Source organism: Eurypyga helias, unplaced genomic scaffold, assembly GCF_000690775.1.
Source record: "Eurypyga helias isolate BGI_N326 unplaced genomic scaffold, ASM69077v1 scaffold21500, whole genome shotgun sequence".
Taxonomy (NCBI): Eukaryota; Metazoa; Chordata; class Aves; order Eurypygiformes; family Eurypygidae; genus Eurypyga; species Eurypyga helias.
Window position 1 is genome coordinate 3,522 of NW_010224199.1, and position 14,305 is coordinate 17,826.

At 44.1% G+C, this 14,305-nt stretch overlaps 1 protein-coding gene across 1 annotated transcript in view; it reads left to right on the plus strand.

Moving 5' to 3' along the window:
- The first annotated feature begins 1,298 nt into the window (after positions 1 to 1,298).
- Positions 1,299 to 14,305, plus strand: part of LEPR (leptin receptor) — a 31,940-nt gene continuing 18,933 nt past the window's right edge. The window contains exons 1-4 of the mRNA XM_010160905.1: positions 1,299 to 1,338; positions 4,589 to 4,897; positions 5,917 to 6,034; positions 13,216 to 13,421. Coding sequence (XP_010159207.1) covers positions 1,299 to 1,338; positions 4,589 to 4,897; positions 5,917 to 6,034; positions 13,216 to 13,421 — 673 coding nt within the window. The remainder of the gene's footprint in view (positions 1,339 to 4,588; positions 4,898 to 5,916; positions 6,035 to 13,215; positions 13,422 to 14,305) is intronic.

The window sequence follows — 14,305 nt, forward strand, 5'->3', positions numbered from 1 at the left end:
TGGGTGAATGGGGAGAAAAGTGGATGGCACTGACTCATCTTGCAGACCACAGTGAAGATGGTCTGTGCTGAAGCAGTAGCTTGGCTCCAGCCCAGCTGAATGTGCGAGGGCTTTCCTTGTGGGAGAGCTTGCAGGGAGACAAGGATCCTGAAATACTGTAACTTCATCGGTCAGGCCTATTGAATCGCCTCTGCTTTAAACCATGGTCAGGCTTAAAGTGGTGTCGGGGTCACTGGATGATGGTATCGAAGTCTCTGGTGAGGGCAGAAGGGGGAGGAGGGTTAACTCTGAGCAGAGGATGGCTTCCCTCCTGGTAACCAAATTCTTTGGGTTCATTAGGAGCCACTGGTTCCTCTGCAGGGCTGGCCCTGTGCGCTGTGGGGGCTTGTCGAGGTGCTGCCCTGGATGAGAGAACAGGGAGGTACTCGGGAGTGGTAAAAGCAGGAAGGAATCACCCTCTTCCTCTCCTGGTCTTCTGCATCCACGTACGCTTTTCATATACGCTGTATGTAGTACAGCACGTGCACTCCCAGGCTGAAAGGCCAGTGGGTTTCATAGCGTTGGCACCAATTCTCTTGGCAACATAGATGTTCTTAAGGAGATTGTTCTCAGAAGCATTTCTGGAAGGAGGATACTTCTGAGGGACTCCCTAAATCTTATTTCTTGCCCCAACTTTCTCTCCCTGACTTGAGCTGTAAATTTTACTAATCCTTCAATTGTGGTTAACTACAACAGCAACCAAACTCATTGTTTTATTCTGATATCCTCTCCTGAGCTTTTTTTTAAAGTATAAAAAAGCTTATATTTGGGTTTTAGCAGAATTTATGTAATTAAGGGATGAAAATAAAAGATATAAGTACCTGAAATGAAAGAATGGTATCGAAATGCTACCGTAAAGTTTAGCGAAGACTTGACTGCTGAAATGGGTGTCCGGGTGCTTTTGTGCATGCTGCACTTTGACCGTTAACTATCTCAGGGGCATTTTGGTTGTTTGGATTTGTAGTGCCTTTCAGATGACCAAACCCAGAAGGTGAACAGTGATCAGCAAAAGCTTGAAGAAGTGGGGTGCTGTATAGCGCTGATGGTGGAAGAGCTATGTTGTATTTAATTGATATGCTAAGCAGGGGTTTTTTCCTCAAATGACATTCTTCTTTTGTTGTTCTTTTCTGCTTACAAAGGTGTGAGTATCAAATTAACTGAAGTGCACCAAAATGAAACCCTAATGAAATTATAGACTGATAATTATCATCTCTCAGTTAATTTTCTGTATGTTTTTCAGATCAGCTCTAGAAAACAAGATGTACTGGCAAACCATCCTCACCGTGTTTGTGCTGTTGGGTAAGTCATTAAAGAAATAAGTCTGTTGTAAATAATGCAGAATTAAGAGTAATCACCATTTCTGTTTTATAGTGGTGTTTCAAGTCATGTTCCTGGATAGTATCTTACCACAACATGCAACTAGAATATACAAAGGACCTGATGTTGTCATTATGCAGAATTGAAATGTTGACCCTCTCAGGGTTGTGCCTATGCGTCTTATCCCAAAAAGCAGTGCAACTGACTTTTAAGATCAGGAAACATCAGTAGAAAGTATGTGGTGAGCGAAGACACATTCAAATAAACGCCCCAGATGCAATTTGACATGGTAGAAGCTCATGGGCAATTTGTGCTGTTACTCTGATAGGTCCAACAGCGGAAGGGGGAATCCTGCGTCCGTTGGAACTGCGAGTTTCTGTTGAGTTCAGTGTAGTCAGGCTGCCACTTTGAGTTTGAGCTCTGCTTTGTTAGGTAGCTGACATTCGTGCTTTGGAGTGCATGGAGCTCTTAAGGGGTGCTCAGTTAACTGCAAATGTTGGATGATATAAACCGGTTTTCGAATTGGGAAATGCCTGTAACGATACTGGTCTGTGTGGTTCAGGGACAGCTGGTATTTGCCTTTCATTTTTTTGATTAAAATAAGAACTATTTAAAGACTTTTGGTGATGATGCTTGGGGAGAAAGCAGATGCTGGAATCCAATGAAGTTAGTTTCAAAATTTGTGCCATCTTGTACCTTCACAAAAGACAAATCATTAGATTTCTCTCTCTTTTCTATATACATATACATCTTTATCTTTATATAGATGTACCTTTAACCACTCAGTATCAAATACTGTGTTGTTCACAGTCTCTTTTAAATACCTTATGTAGTCTAAATACGTTGTGTATCGTTTAATTAGAAACCCTCACGCCTCAGGGAGTTTTCATTAGGCTTCAGAGCAGTTTGTCATCTCTGATGGCCTGTAATGACTGAAGGTCACTGTATCTACTGCGTGGCCATGACCGTCTGATTCTGAATAAGCAAATAGCCATGGCTGGCATCTTTGTAGCCCTGTTAACCAAGACATGAAATAATCTGCTATTTGAGGGGCAGAACGGTAAGTGGTGGCCTCCTGTGTCCGTGTCACGGTCACACCGTTACGCCTTTAGCAGGAAAACGTCTTAATGCACACTCCAGTTTATTAACAGGCATTTAAGCGCTATAGCAATCCTGTGCTAGATGTTCTGTATCGTAATGCTTTATAGTGCTTTCGTTTTTAACACTTCTGCAGTAAGTAGCTGCACACGTTCTGACTTTATAGGGTTTAATTAATCCCATGAGATTGTCTGTGATATGTGAGGGAGCCCTCGTTTGCTAGAAAATGAGGTGACTGTCAGGACTCTGCCTGCCCCCCCCCCCCCCCCCCCAAAAAAAAAAGCTGACTGTGAAGCGGGCAGTGTGTTAGTTACCTGTCCTGCTTCATGGCCAGTCGTGCCACTTATTTGACCTTTTTAACCACTTATTATGGACTAATAGTCTGGTTGGTCAGCTGAATCCTCCACGGGCAGCCGGGAGGCCTGAGGAGGCTGGTATTTACAGAGACACAAACTGTTAAAGGAGAGAGGAAGGAGGAGCAGAGCCCTTCAGGACTCTAGCGGTGCAAAATCCCTGCAAAGAGAAAACAGAACACGTTAACACGCTGCATAGTAGCACAGTGGCTGCTTTTAAGGTAGCAGACATCTACTTTTAAAAATCTTTCATTGTGTGTTTTTATATTATTTAGCTTATATGCTGTTAATCAAACAGGGAAATCCTGTCTTTCTTATTTTAGCTCTTGCAAGGCGTAGAGCGTGAATTAATTTCTATCTAATGAACTGCTTAAAATATTTATGCCCTTACTGAGTGAAAAGCTAAAATGCAAAGTGCACAAATGACCCACATGCCTTTCTGTAACTAGAGCTTTAATCTTTGCAATTCATGCGGTGTTTTACAGTAAGCTGTTTCCAAAACCGGCATGCTTATCGTTCTCAAAATCACTGTTAGCGTAATTCAAGCGAAGGCTTACCAACAAGAGTTACAAATGTGGTCAGAGCTTTTTATTTTGAAGAATCTAAGTCTGATGGAAAAGATTATTCTTTTTCTACATCTCATTTCCCAGATAATGCCCTGGGGTTGTGTAGCCACATCCAGTCATTCGTTCTTGTTACGCTGTTCTTTGGTATTTCGTCGTTACAGTGTGACTGTGTGTTACATTTACAGTGGGATTATTTTTCCTATGGTAAAGGAGCCACGCTGTAAGAGCTGGATTGCAAGTGTCCCAGTGCTGCAGAGGGAGGTGATGAGACACATACCTGTATAGTGTGTGAATTTAGATTTAAGCTTCAATCTGTTTTGTATTAATGTGAGCCTATTTACCCCAAAGAGGCGCGTCTCCTACAGTCTTGATCTTGACCTGTTTCAAGAGGGTGCAAAACCAAGGAGTTAGGTGTAGTGACTTCGGAGGAGACGGCTGGCATCTATCAGCTGTGACACCAGTTCAGAGGGGATGTTTTTAGTAATTTTGCTCAGCACTCAGAGGAGAATAGCCCTGGAAATAGTCTGATTTTTATGTAATGAAGGCGTTTCTGTATAGCATCAGCCACTTCTGTTTCATTGTCAAGTAATGATTGTCAAGGTGATTCTGCCCCTCTACTCTGCTCTGGTGAGACCCCACCTGGAGTGCTGCGTCCAGCTGTGGAGCCCTCAATATCAGAAGGATATTGACCACTTGGAGCGAGTCCAGAGGAGGCCACGGAGATGATCAGAGGGCTGGAGCACCTCTCCTATGACGAAAGGCTGCAAGAACTGGGCTTGTTCAGCCTGGAGAAGAGGAGGCTCCGAGGAGACCTCATTGCAGCTTTCCAGTATCTGAAGGGGCTACAAGGGTGCTGGGAGAGGACTTTTTACAAGAGCCTGTAGTGATAGGACAAGGGCTAATGGGTATAAATTGAAATCAGGGAGGTTTAGATTAGATATCCGGAAGAAATTCTTCCCAGAGAGGGTGGTGAGGCACTGGAACAGGTTGCCCAGAGATGTTCTGGATGCCCCATCCCTGGCTGTCTTCAAGGCCAGGCTGGATGTGGCTTTGAGCAACCTGGTCTAGTGCAAGGTGTCCCTGCCCATGGCAGGGGGGTTGGAACTAGATGATCTTTAAGGTCCCTTCCAACCCGAACCATTCTGTGATTCTATGATTCTTGGCTGATGCAACCGTTTTCTTTTATTCCTGACATCTTTGCCTTTATATCTGCAGACTTTCTTCAAATGGCCATTGCCCATTGTATGGTCCATCAGATTTCTCCCAGGAACTTTACGTTACCCAGTCTACCTCTGAATGAGACATTTCTGAGTCCTTTCTCTGCTGGAGTTGTAGAGAACTGGTCTGGTTTGAGGAGAGAGCATGGAGCATCCGAAACCAAGCTTCCCTTGCTAACGAACGAAGAAAGTTTTCTGTGTTGTCTTTGGAGCGATAGCAACATGGATTGTTCTTTGTACAGAGCAAGCATGGAAACAAGGAAGTTTATCCCTTCAGAAATAAGTATCTCTCTGTCTCAGGAAATAGGTAGGTTTTCCATGCAAGGGCATAAGAAGTTACTGCTTCTTCAAAAAGTGGTTGGGGTTTATTGTTGTTGGGGGGTTGTGTTGTACTGATGGATATTCATTTTTATCCAGAGCAGACAATGTAGTATGATAAAATCCTTCCTTGCAAAAGTCTGGAGTGGAAGGTGAAGGAAATGGTACAGCACAGTTTCAAAGGGGGGAAAAAAAAAATTGGCTGTCTCTCCAGGGGAATTTTGAATAAAATATGTAGCACTGCATCTGAGGATGTAAGCCCAGATCTTCAAAGGGATTTAGGTGCCATGAGAAATATTTTAAATATTTTTGAGGATATGGGCTTTAAACTCCGTCAGGAGGCAGATGGAGAGCAAGTGCCATCTTTTCTGTCTGGATTGTGATGCCTCAGTGAATGTCTGTACATGGATTAGATCGAATTATTTTTTCCTGGGCTGTTTTTCTCCTCCTGTAAACCACGATCTGGGCAGCAAACTGGCCTCTTGGCGGGCTGCTATCAGCGTCAGGAGTCTCATTGACCTCAGTAGAGTAGAATTTCATTTTACAAGAACTGTCCCACGAAACAAATCTCTGTGAGAGCCTGCCACACTAAATTTGTTGCTGTTGTGTACGCAGTACAGCTGGCTGCGTGTGCGCAAGGTCTACGCAGTACAGCCACATAGAGGCTGTCCCAGTTAGCAGGAGCAAAACCCGCAGCAGCAGCTGAGTTTTTTTTCCCCTTGTGCCTTGTCCATGAAGCCATGTAAAGTATTTTCCTCCTCTAATAACTAGAAAGCAGCAGTATCACATGGGTTGTTAGTCTTTTCAGTGTTTAAGGGCATGCCCTGGTGCCCAGTTCAGCAAGGATTATCCATAAACATTTGCACGCTTGTGGTCCAGCCTCACCTTCGTGAATACCTGTTACTTGTCCTCTCTTTGTGAGTGAACTGAATCCTGGCTCTTCAGTTGGGTTAGTTTTGTTTTGTTTTAATATGGTTGGGAAACCTTTAATCCCTTTCTTTTGTTCAGATTCAAACTGGGACATGGAATGTTGGATTGAAGGCAAGCTGGACCTGTTAGTTTGTCGCCTGCGGTTTTTGAAGTTGTACCTGGGAGCCGACTTGAAGGTTAATCTTTTCTATGCTGCGTAAGTAAGGACTCTTAAATTTGTCACTGTTAGCTTTAGAAATCTGAAAGCGTTGTCTGTAAGATGACCATAATGTGCTCTCTCTTGAAGTAATTATGTTAGTTAACGTTTCATGGGATGGCAGATGCTGCTCTGGTCGCATTGGTGCCTCTGCAGGAGACCCACCTGTGCAGCTGTCACGGTGGCAGGTATTCTCTGGAGTGGTAATAGATGGTGACTGTCCTGACTGGGGTTGGGCAGGACTCGTGTACGTGGCGTGCGTGATTTGGTCTATAAAAAGATCTATTTGATTCCACTTAGGAAATCACACTGTTTGTTTCAGAATTACTGATAGGTTGGGAGGAATGGCATGGACACAGACTTAATTTCCTTAGGAAACAGGCTAAACATGAATAGTTGAATTAGCTGAATTTACAGGTAATGACTTCTGCTTAAAAACCTAGATGTCACTTGCCACAAATTATCCCTGTGGTCCAGGTAGAAAGCATGTTAACTGGTAATAGGTACGATTGTTGAGTTGACATAATACTTTAAAGCTGAAGTCAGATTTTGAGTGGGTTCCCATTTCCAGCATTCCTCGTTACTTTGATTTCTGAAATACCATTGCCTGTGTGTTTACGGGAGAAGTAGATCTGACTTTGCCTCTGTTCTGTCCAGGCTCAACTGCAATACAAAAATCTTTGCCAGAAATGCTAGTGCAGTAATCTCGATATTGGATGTTTTTGGTATGTCTAACATCCGTGGCACGACAGATTCGAGTCCCAGCTGGGATGAAGAGGTTCTTTGTATTAGGAAGGGAATTCGGTAAGCGTCATGCAGTTCATGGGAGCAGGCCCTGTAGACTCACTGCAGTCCTTGTGGCATTTCTCTGTGTGATTACTTTTTTTCTGCAAAGGCGAGATGCAGTGCAGTCCCTGACTTTGGAGAACTTGTTTCACTCCCCAGATTTCATATTAATATTTATCTTTTAGTGTCTCTGTGTTCTGGGGGAAGAGCTAGCAAAGCATATCGAGTTTTGGGAAGGTGACAGCTTTCCCTTTTGGCTTGCTGATACCTTAACATTTTATTCACATGAGCCAAAATACCTTGAAAACATTCCCAGTTTTAAAAATATGCATTCCTGGCATGTGTGACTCCCTGGGAGCCTGGAGATCAGGCCAGAATTCCCACATGCAGGACAGACTATGTACAAAAATAATGACCTAGAAGAATCTGCAGCAAAAAAAGCTTGGGTCCTCAGCAGCTTTTAATTTTTTCACCATTAAAGAAGCATCCTCTTGTTTTACACACTCACAGTTTGCCTGCCTGTAAATGCTATCAAGTTACTTTGAGTAGAAAATGCTTTGTTCTGTCCAAACCAGAGCTGTGACAGTATTGTGTAAGGGGCCTGAGCCAGGGGCACGTTAGGGCTTTTATCTTCCCTACCAGCATGGCTTTCCATGGAGAATGGTTTTTCTGAAACTTAATTAGACAAATTAGGTTAATTGTCTACCAAAAGTGAATGATGAATGCAGAGAACCCTGATGGTTAATTACAGTAACAGGAATCACTTAGCCTTAGGGATCCTTTCGTAGTAACACAGATGAATGCTCTCAGTTTAATTTTGAGCAGGGATTATAATTCACCTTTTCAGCAGATGGGGGTGTATAGGGGCTACTCACACTCCTGACCTGTCTGACGTACCTGTGAGGCTCCTCTTTAGTTCTGGGCCTGGGCTGCCATGCTTTTAAGGATAAATCACGCAGTTTGCCTCAAGACTGATGGCTTAGTTGAGTGTGTCAGTTATACGTTGAGCCTTCTCTCGCTGCAGGACAGACACTGTATGGAGGAGGGAACGGAGCTGGGGAAGGGTCTGGAGCACAATTCCTGTGAGGAGCGGCTGAGGGAGCTGGGGGGGGTTCAGCTTGGAGAAGAGGAGGGTCAGGGGAGACCTTATCGCTCCCTACAGCTCCCTGAAAGGAGGGTGCAGAGAGGGGGGGTCGGTCTCTTCTCCCAAGGGACAAGTGATGGGACAAGAGGAAACGGCCTCAAGCTGTGCCAGGGGAGGGTTAGATGGGATATCAGGGACAATGTCTTCCTGGAAAGGGCTGTCAGGATTGGAAGGGGCTGCCCAGGGAGGGGGAGTCCCCATCCCAGGAGGGGTTCAGAGCCGTGGGGACGAGGTGCTGAGGGACAGGGGTCAGTGGTGGGCTGGGCAGTGCTGGGGTAACCGTTGGACTGGGTGGTCTTAATGGTATTTTCCAACCTAAAAGATTCTGTGATTCTTCAGCTGGAGAACATGAACCTTGTGTTAGACTTCTCCCCTGAGCTAGGTTCCCATCACATGTTCTGCAGTTCAATGAGGCAGCTTGTTCAAATACGTATTGTCCTGGAGCTGCTGTGTATCGGGTACACTGAGATGTAATTATTGAACCTTAGAACCCCGGACAGGCTCGCTCCCTCAGTTCCTAATCAGGGTAGCACTTGCACAAACGCAGTAGGTAGTAATACTGAAAGCAGAGCTACAGTGGGGACCTTATTTCAGATATGCCTCAACATAGCTACCTAAATGTGATGATGTACCTTTCCTGAAGTCAGAGGAATTGTAGAAGCTCATGTATTTCTTCCTAAACAACTTCTGACCTTTTGGTTTTGGTTAGGTGTTCCAATTGCAAGAAGTTGATTGAAATTCAGTAAAGATGTTCTGCAGTGTGTAATTTAAAGTCTAAAAGTTCTCCATGAGGCCAGAGATTAATTTAGCATAAGTAACACCTTCTGAAGTGCACCAAAACACAAAACACTGGGGAGGTTTTAACTTAAGGTGTTGACTAAAAGAAGTCTCTGTGCACAACTGAAAGTGCAGTGTTTGGAGTGGAAAAGAGAAGCAGACTTGGACACAAGCCCTTGTTGTGATGTTAATTACTTTTGTGGTTCAGGGCATGCAGTATTCATCTTTTTTCTTCTCTTCTGCAGTGTCTTATGCTTTAGTCCCACGTTTCCAGCCTAAAGTCACATTGCCTTTGCACATTCACCTCCCTTCTCTGCCAGCCATTAAAACTAAGTGCAGGTCACTAGTTTTCTGTTGACTCTGAGGTGGGCTCCGGCAATCCAGTCACAGAATTCAAACGCTTATAGCTATCTGTGCCAAGACAAGTCTCTCCAATTCCAGCAGCCAGCACTATAAAACTGAATGGGGACATAGTATATACTAATACATTTTATAAGCCCTCTGTCTTTCCTTCTTCCACCACAATTTGGTCTGGCTTAGATCTGATCACTGTTGCGTGATGTGAAGTGCTTGTTGAACCAGGATTTTATAGCTTCTCCGTGTGCTGCAAGGCTGATGGAAATCAGTTTTTAATAGCCCATTGCTTTGTTTTAAGCTTACCCAAAATTTTTCCTGTCATTCTACTGAGTAAAGGCACTGACCTCTCTTGAACTTGAGGGCTTCATAAGCATAAGCTTCTCTAAAGTCAGTATCTACAGTTTAGGAGCAATGGTTATTGTGTGACTGGAGCCATGTGCAGCCAAACTGAAGATGACAGGCTGCTTGTGCAATCCCAGGCTCCCGCAGTTCTCCAAAATACTTTGGCTTTCTCTTGTTTGGCTTGTAATCAGGTCTCGTGCATGTACCCCAGGCTCGGCAGTTGGGAGTGAGTTGATGGCCCTTCATGATCCTGTCCTCCATTGATCTTATCCCAGACTCAGTTTTGTGAGGTGGTTCCTGTGTCTTGCCTGTTCACAGAAACGCAAAGATCGTTACCCTGTTCCTTTGTATCTGGTCATCTTCTGCCGGGAGCAAACCTGGCATCTGATATTGGAACCACAGACTGGTTTGGGTGGGAAGGGACCTTTAAAGCCCACCCAGTCCCACCCCCTGCCAGGGGCAGGGACACCTTCCACTAGACCAGGTTGCTCCAAGCCTCATCCAGCCTGGCCTTGGACACTTCCAGGGATGGGGCATCCACAGCTTCTCTGGGCAACTTGTCCCAGTGCTCTCCACTCTCTCCGGGAAGAATTCCTTCCTGCTGTCCCATCTCAATCTCCTTCTTTCCATTTAAACCCGTTACCCCTTGTTCTGTCACTCCCTGCCCTTGGAAAAAGTCCCCCCAGCTTTCTTGTGTAGTTTGGTGTTTCCCCTTGCCGTGTGCTGGTTGCCCGCAGAGGCAGTGAGCTGTCAGACAAGGCTACAGCGTACAGGTGAGATACTGGTAATTCTCTGTCACAGGAGTGGAAGACCTGCCTGGCATGGAGCCACAGGGCTTTCCTCCAGTTACACCTGCATTTCTACATACCGTATTCTGTAGAGTGAACATGTTTGTGGGGTAGGAGCAAGGAGGAGTAACAACCCGTGCCTGCTTACTCTGAAATAAGTGGCCTTTAAAGCACTGTATTGACACAGCACAACACAGGGAAGAGTACTCTAGCACTTTTTCCCCTGTACGCAGGTGGTCTTCTGGGTGTAAATAAGCCTAGTTTGATGGTTAAAAATTGAAATAATTATTAGGAATGATTGGGAGAAAGATGGGGTGGTGGTGGTGGTAACTGTTTTCCAAGTAGATTAGATTCAAGACACGGTTTGATGAGAAGACTGCATTCTTATGGTTCGATTGTGGGTTTTTTGAGGCTAATAAAATCTGTAAGCAACAGTAGAAGGCACGGAAACTTGAAAGAAAATTCTGCGAAGTCTTTGAAAAGCAACTCAGGAGAAAGAAATGGAGCCATGACTTCAAAACCAAAAATATTCAAAGTAATTTAGAAGCTGTATGTCTGCCAGGTACCATCGGTGTAAGGTTCCATTATTCTGGTGTCCTAAAGTCTATGGGTCCCAGTAAAAATGATTTTAGGAATGTCAGTATTGACTGACAGTAGCACTAATAAATGTAAATTCATACGAACCTGCATAGCTGATGGGGTCACTTCTGCAGAGTACAGGTGCAGTGAGGGCAGAGTGTTACCGAAAATCCCGTGTTCCCAGCTTCAGAGTATCCTAAACCCAAGGTGGATGCACGATGTGTGTGTGTTGGTCTGTGAACGGTGAGGGCGGTGAGGCCCCGACTCAAGCAGACCCATGCGTGTGTATCGTGGGTTCCCGTGCAGTCCCCGTCAGCGTGATTTGCACGTGCCTTTCCCAGTGATTCATCAGCCCGTTGTTCGCTTCCAACCTCTCCTCAGGTTTTGACCTTTTCGTTTTAAAGTAGGGCAGATTATGGTAACGGGGTCAGTGAATCATGCTCATTTCCCATGTGCTGTAGAGTCCGTTAATGTGCTGGATACCAAATTGGCTAAAAACAAACAAAAAAGCCAAAAATCTTGTCCTTTCTTCTCCTCCAAATGTAGTCTTCTCTGAAATTGAGTGTTACAGGGAGTCAGACATCAGTAAAGGTATTGAAAACTTGTACAGACAGGTTCCTATTCTATTAACTTCGTTTTATTTCTCTGAATTATTAAAGCCCTTGCTATACAGAAATAATTCCAAAATTACTTCAGAACAATTCAAAACAAAAGCTTTTTTGTAAGGATGAAATGTCAAAAGCAGGAAGGAATCCAGGCTGGTTTAACTGTCGGGATTTGTCTTGGCTTTGCTGCTGCGAGCAGTTTGGCCGCAAAGTATTCACACTATTACTTTTGCTACCTTAAGGAGGCCTGTGTGACTGGGTGCTTGCAGTACATGGAACACGTGTGTCTGTCTTCGAAAGAGCCTGGAGAGTGCCTGTGGAATAGGAATCAGAATGGAGAGTACTTTGGGAACTGCTGGTTCAGAATAGAAGTGGCTTTGTGCCCCCTTGCACAGTTTTAACTTCATAAATCAAGAATAGTCTGACTAAAGTCAGTGGAGATTGAAAAAGTGTATACAAGAGAGATCACACGCATGAAAATTGCTCTAAAATTACCTGTAAACCATACTTGGAAAGCATCAGTGTACTGATACGTACATGGGAGATAGTATGGGTGGTCTTTGGGCTGCTTCGTGAAGCTGGCCCAAGGAAAATGCTGTCTGTTTTGGAGAGATAATCTAAACGGGATGCATTTCAGTAGGAATGCAGATGTGCTTTTTGTATCCGATGAAACATTTGCTAGCATCAGGAGAAATAAAGTGTGACTGCTTGTACCGATATATACTCCTTCATACTTTATTTCATATACGTTGACATCATACTATTAGAAAACGAGACTAAACTGTTGGTGAAGCATGTATTTTGCCCGTACAACTATTAGTTGTTTAAAACTTCAAAACTTTCTTTTAGACTGTACAATTTTTCAGTGGATTATGCAATTAAAAAACTGTGTATGTTAAACTGTCAAGGAAAGGAGTGTTAAAGAAAAAAAAAAACCCAACTTTGAAACTAAATCTGAATGAAATAGTCAAAATAATCTGTCAAAAATAGTCCCGTGAGCTTTAGTCTGGGCAGCAATGAAGCAGTAAATTACTTGCTAAATACTTTCCCTGAGCCTCTCCACGACAGTAGCAGTGGTGTGTGTGAGTGAATTACTTGCTTTCCTAGGAAACATCAGACTATCTGAGACAAATACGCTGTGCATAAAAATAATTAAAGCTTTATCTTGGAATTAACTGCACAGTGTTAAGACTTTTGGATGACACAGGTGACTATTTCTTTTTTTCCAAATGCTGTAGGTTGATGAAAACGGGTACTTAACTGTGTTCTGAATGGGGGAGTTCTTTAGCCTTTTGTTACTCCACAACTTGTTTTTCGCTTGACTGGGAGTTTCTGGTGACTGCATTTTTATTCGTACTGCTTAATTGTAGCAGAAGCTGGAAGGAATGTTGAATTGTCTAGATGTTAGTTCGGTGCCTCCTGAGTAGGGACTAGAACGTAATCTCTCTGAGGAGGGCCAAGAGCTGCCGATTAGTCTGCTGTAAGGTAAACTGGGAAGTGTCTGGTCATAGTTACTGGTGGGAGTCGGAAACTAATCTGACTTAACTCCTGGTGTCACCTGGCATTGTAACATATTTGAAAGTCAAACCTTAGGAATACTTTCCATGGCATCATCTTAAACTACTTGGAAACCATTTAAAAAGGAAGGAGCAGCAATTAAAAGCCATTGGTTACCGTTACTGCCTTTTTTATTAATTCTTTTTGGTTTTGGTAAATGAACCTCATCCAGATGGACAAACCTCCTCTATTAAGATATAGAAATACTGGTTTGCTTTGGTTTATGCTTTGTTTTTTCCCTCGTAGATCCGAGCTGCCGCTGGGAGATGTATCAACAAGCTCCCTAACGGGGACTGTCACGGTCGCTGACTGTGGCTGCGGTGAGCGTGACAAGTGCGAGTGCTGCGTGGCCTCCCCGCGACTCAACTGCACCTACGTCATGTGGCTGAGGATCACGGTTGGGGTGACACCCCTGTGGTCACCTTTGATGTCACTCAGGCCCATAGACATCGGTACGTAAGACCTACAAACCGTTTTTAATGGAGGGGAGCAGCAGGATTTCTCTTCTGGAGGAGGGCACAGACAGAGCTGTCTGGTGCTGCCTCCCTTGCTCAGGGTGTTGCCGCAGGCGTTTCGTAGCCGCCTCGTGCCTGCCTGGGCTCTAGCACAAAACCATTCTGAGCAAAGGCCGGGCTGCCGACGTACTCGAGCTTTCATTTCTAATCAGGACTGCTCTGTGCCTGAGCCTGGAGCAGTGCTGGGGCTCTTTTGTCTGTGTTGCTGAGGGCTTATAAAGTGAGGGGAGAAAAGCTGTTCCTAAAGTTACTTACCAGGCAAAACTCACTCTTCTTGCAAGCAGCTCTGTTGTCCTGATGCTTTCTTCCTTACACAAACAATTTTCCAAGTTGGAAAACCTTCCTCTCTATTTAATTAAGTTAAAACCATACAGACATGAATTTGATCCATGTTGCTACCCAGATACGTAGTTAGTGCAGATCTTGGCCAGTTTCAGAGAGGCAGGGACGCTGTCAGCCATGGAGAAAAAAATGGTTTTAGAAGCTGCTTTGTAAGGGACGTGCTTTGCAGACACAATACATTAAAGGTCTCTGGGTGGGCTGGTTTTGGAGAGGAGAGGTTGTGTTTATCATCGTGCTGCTTTTAAATTATGCTACAGGAAAAAATTAAAAATTCAGAGTTGTGTCTACGAGTGTTTAAAATGACGTAATTACTTTGTCCTGCTTAGTGAAGTGTATTTTAAAAATGCATAATATTAGTGTACGTTCTGCCAAGATTTAGCTCAATTAAAAATTAATTTGAAAGTAAAACTATGAATACTTGTGTAATGTAGGGCTGTACTTGCTCACAGGTGCTGTCAGGGCAGGTGGCATCAGCAGGA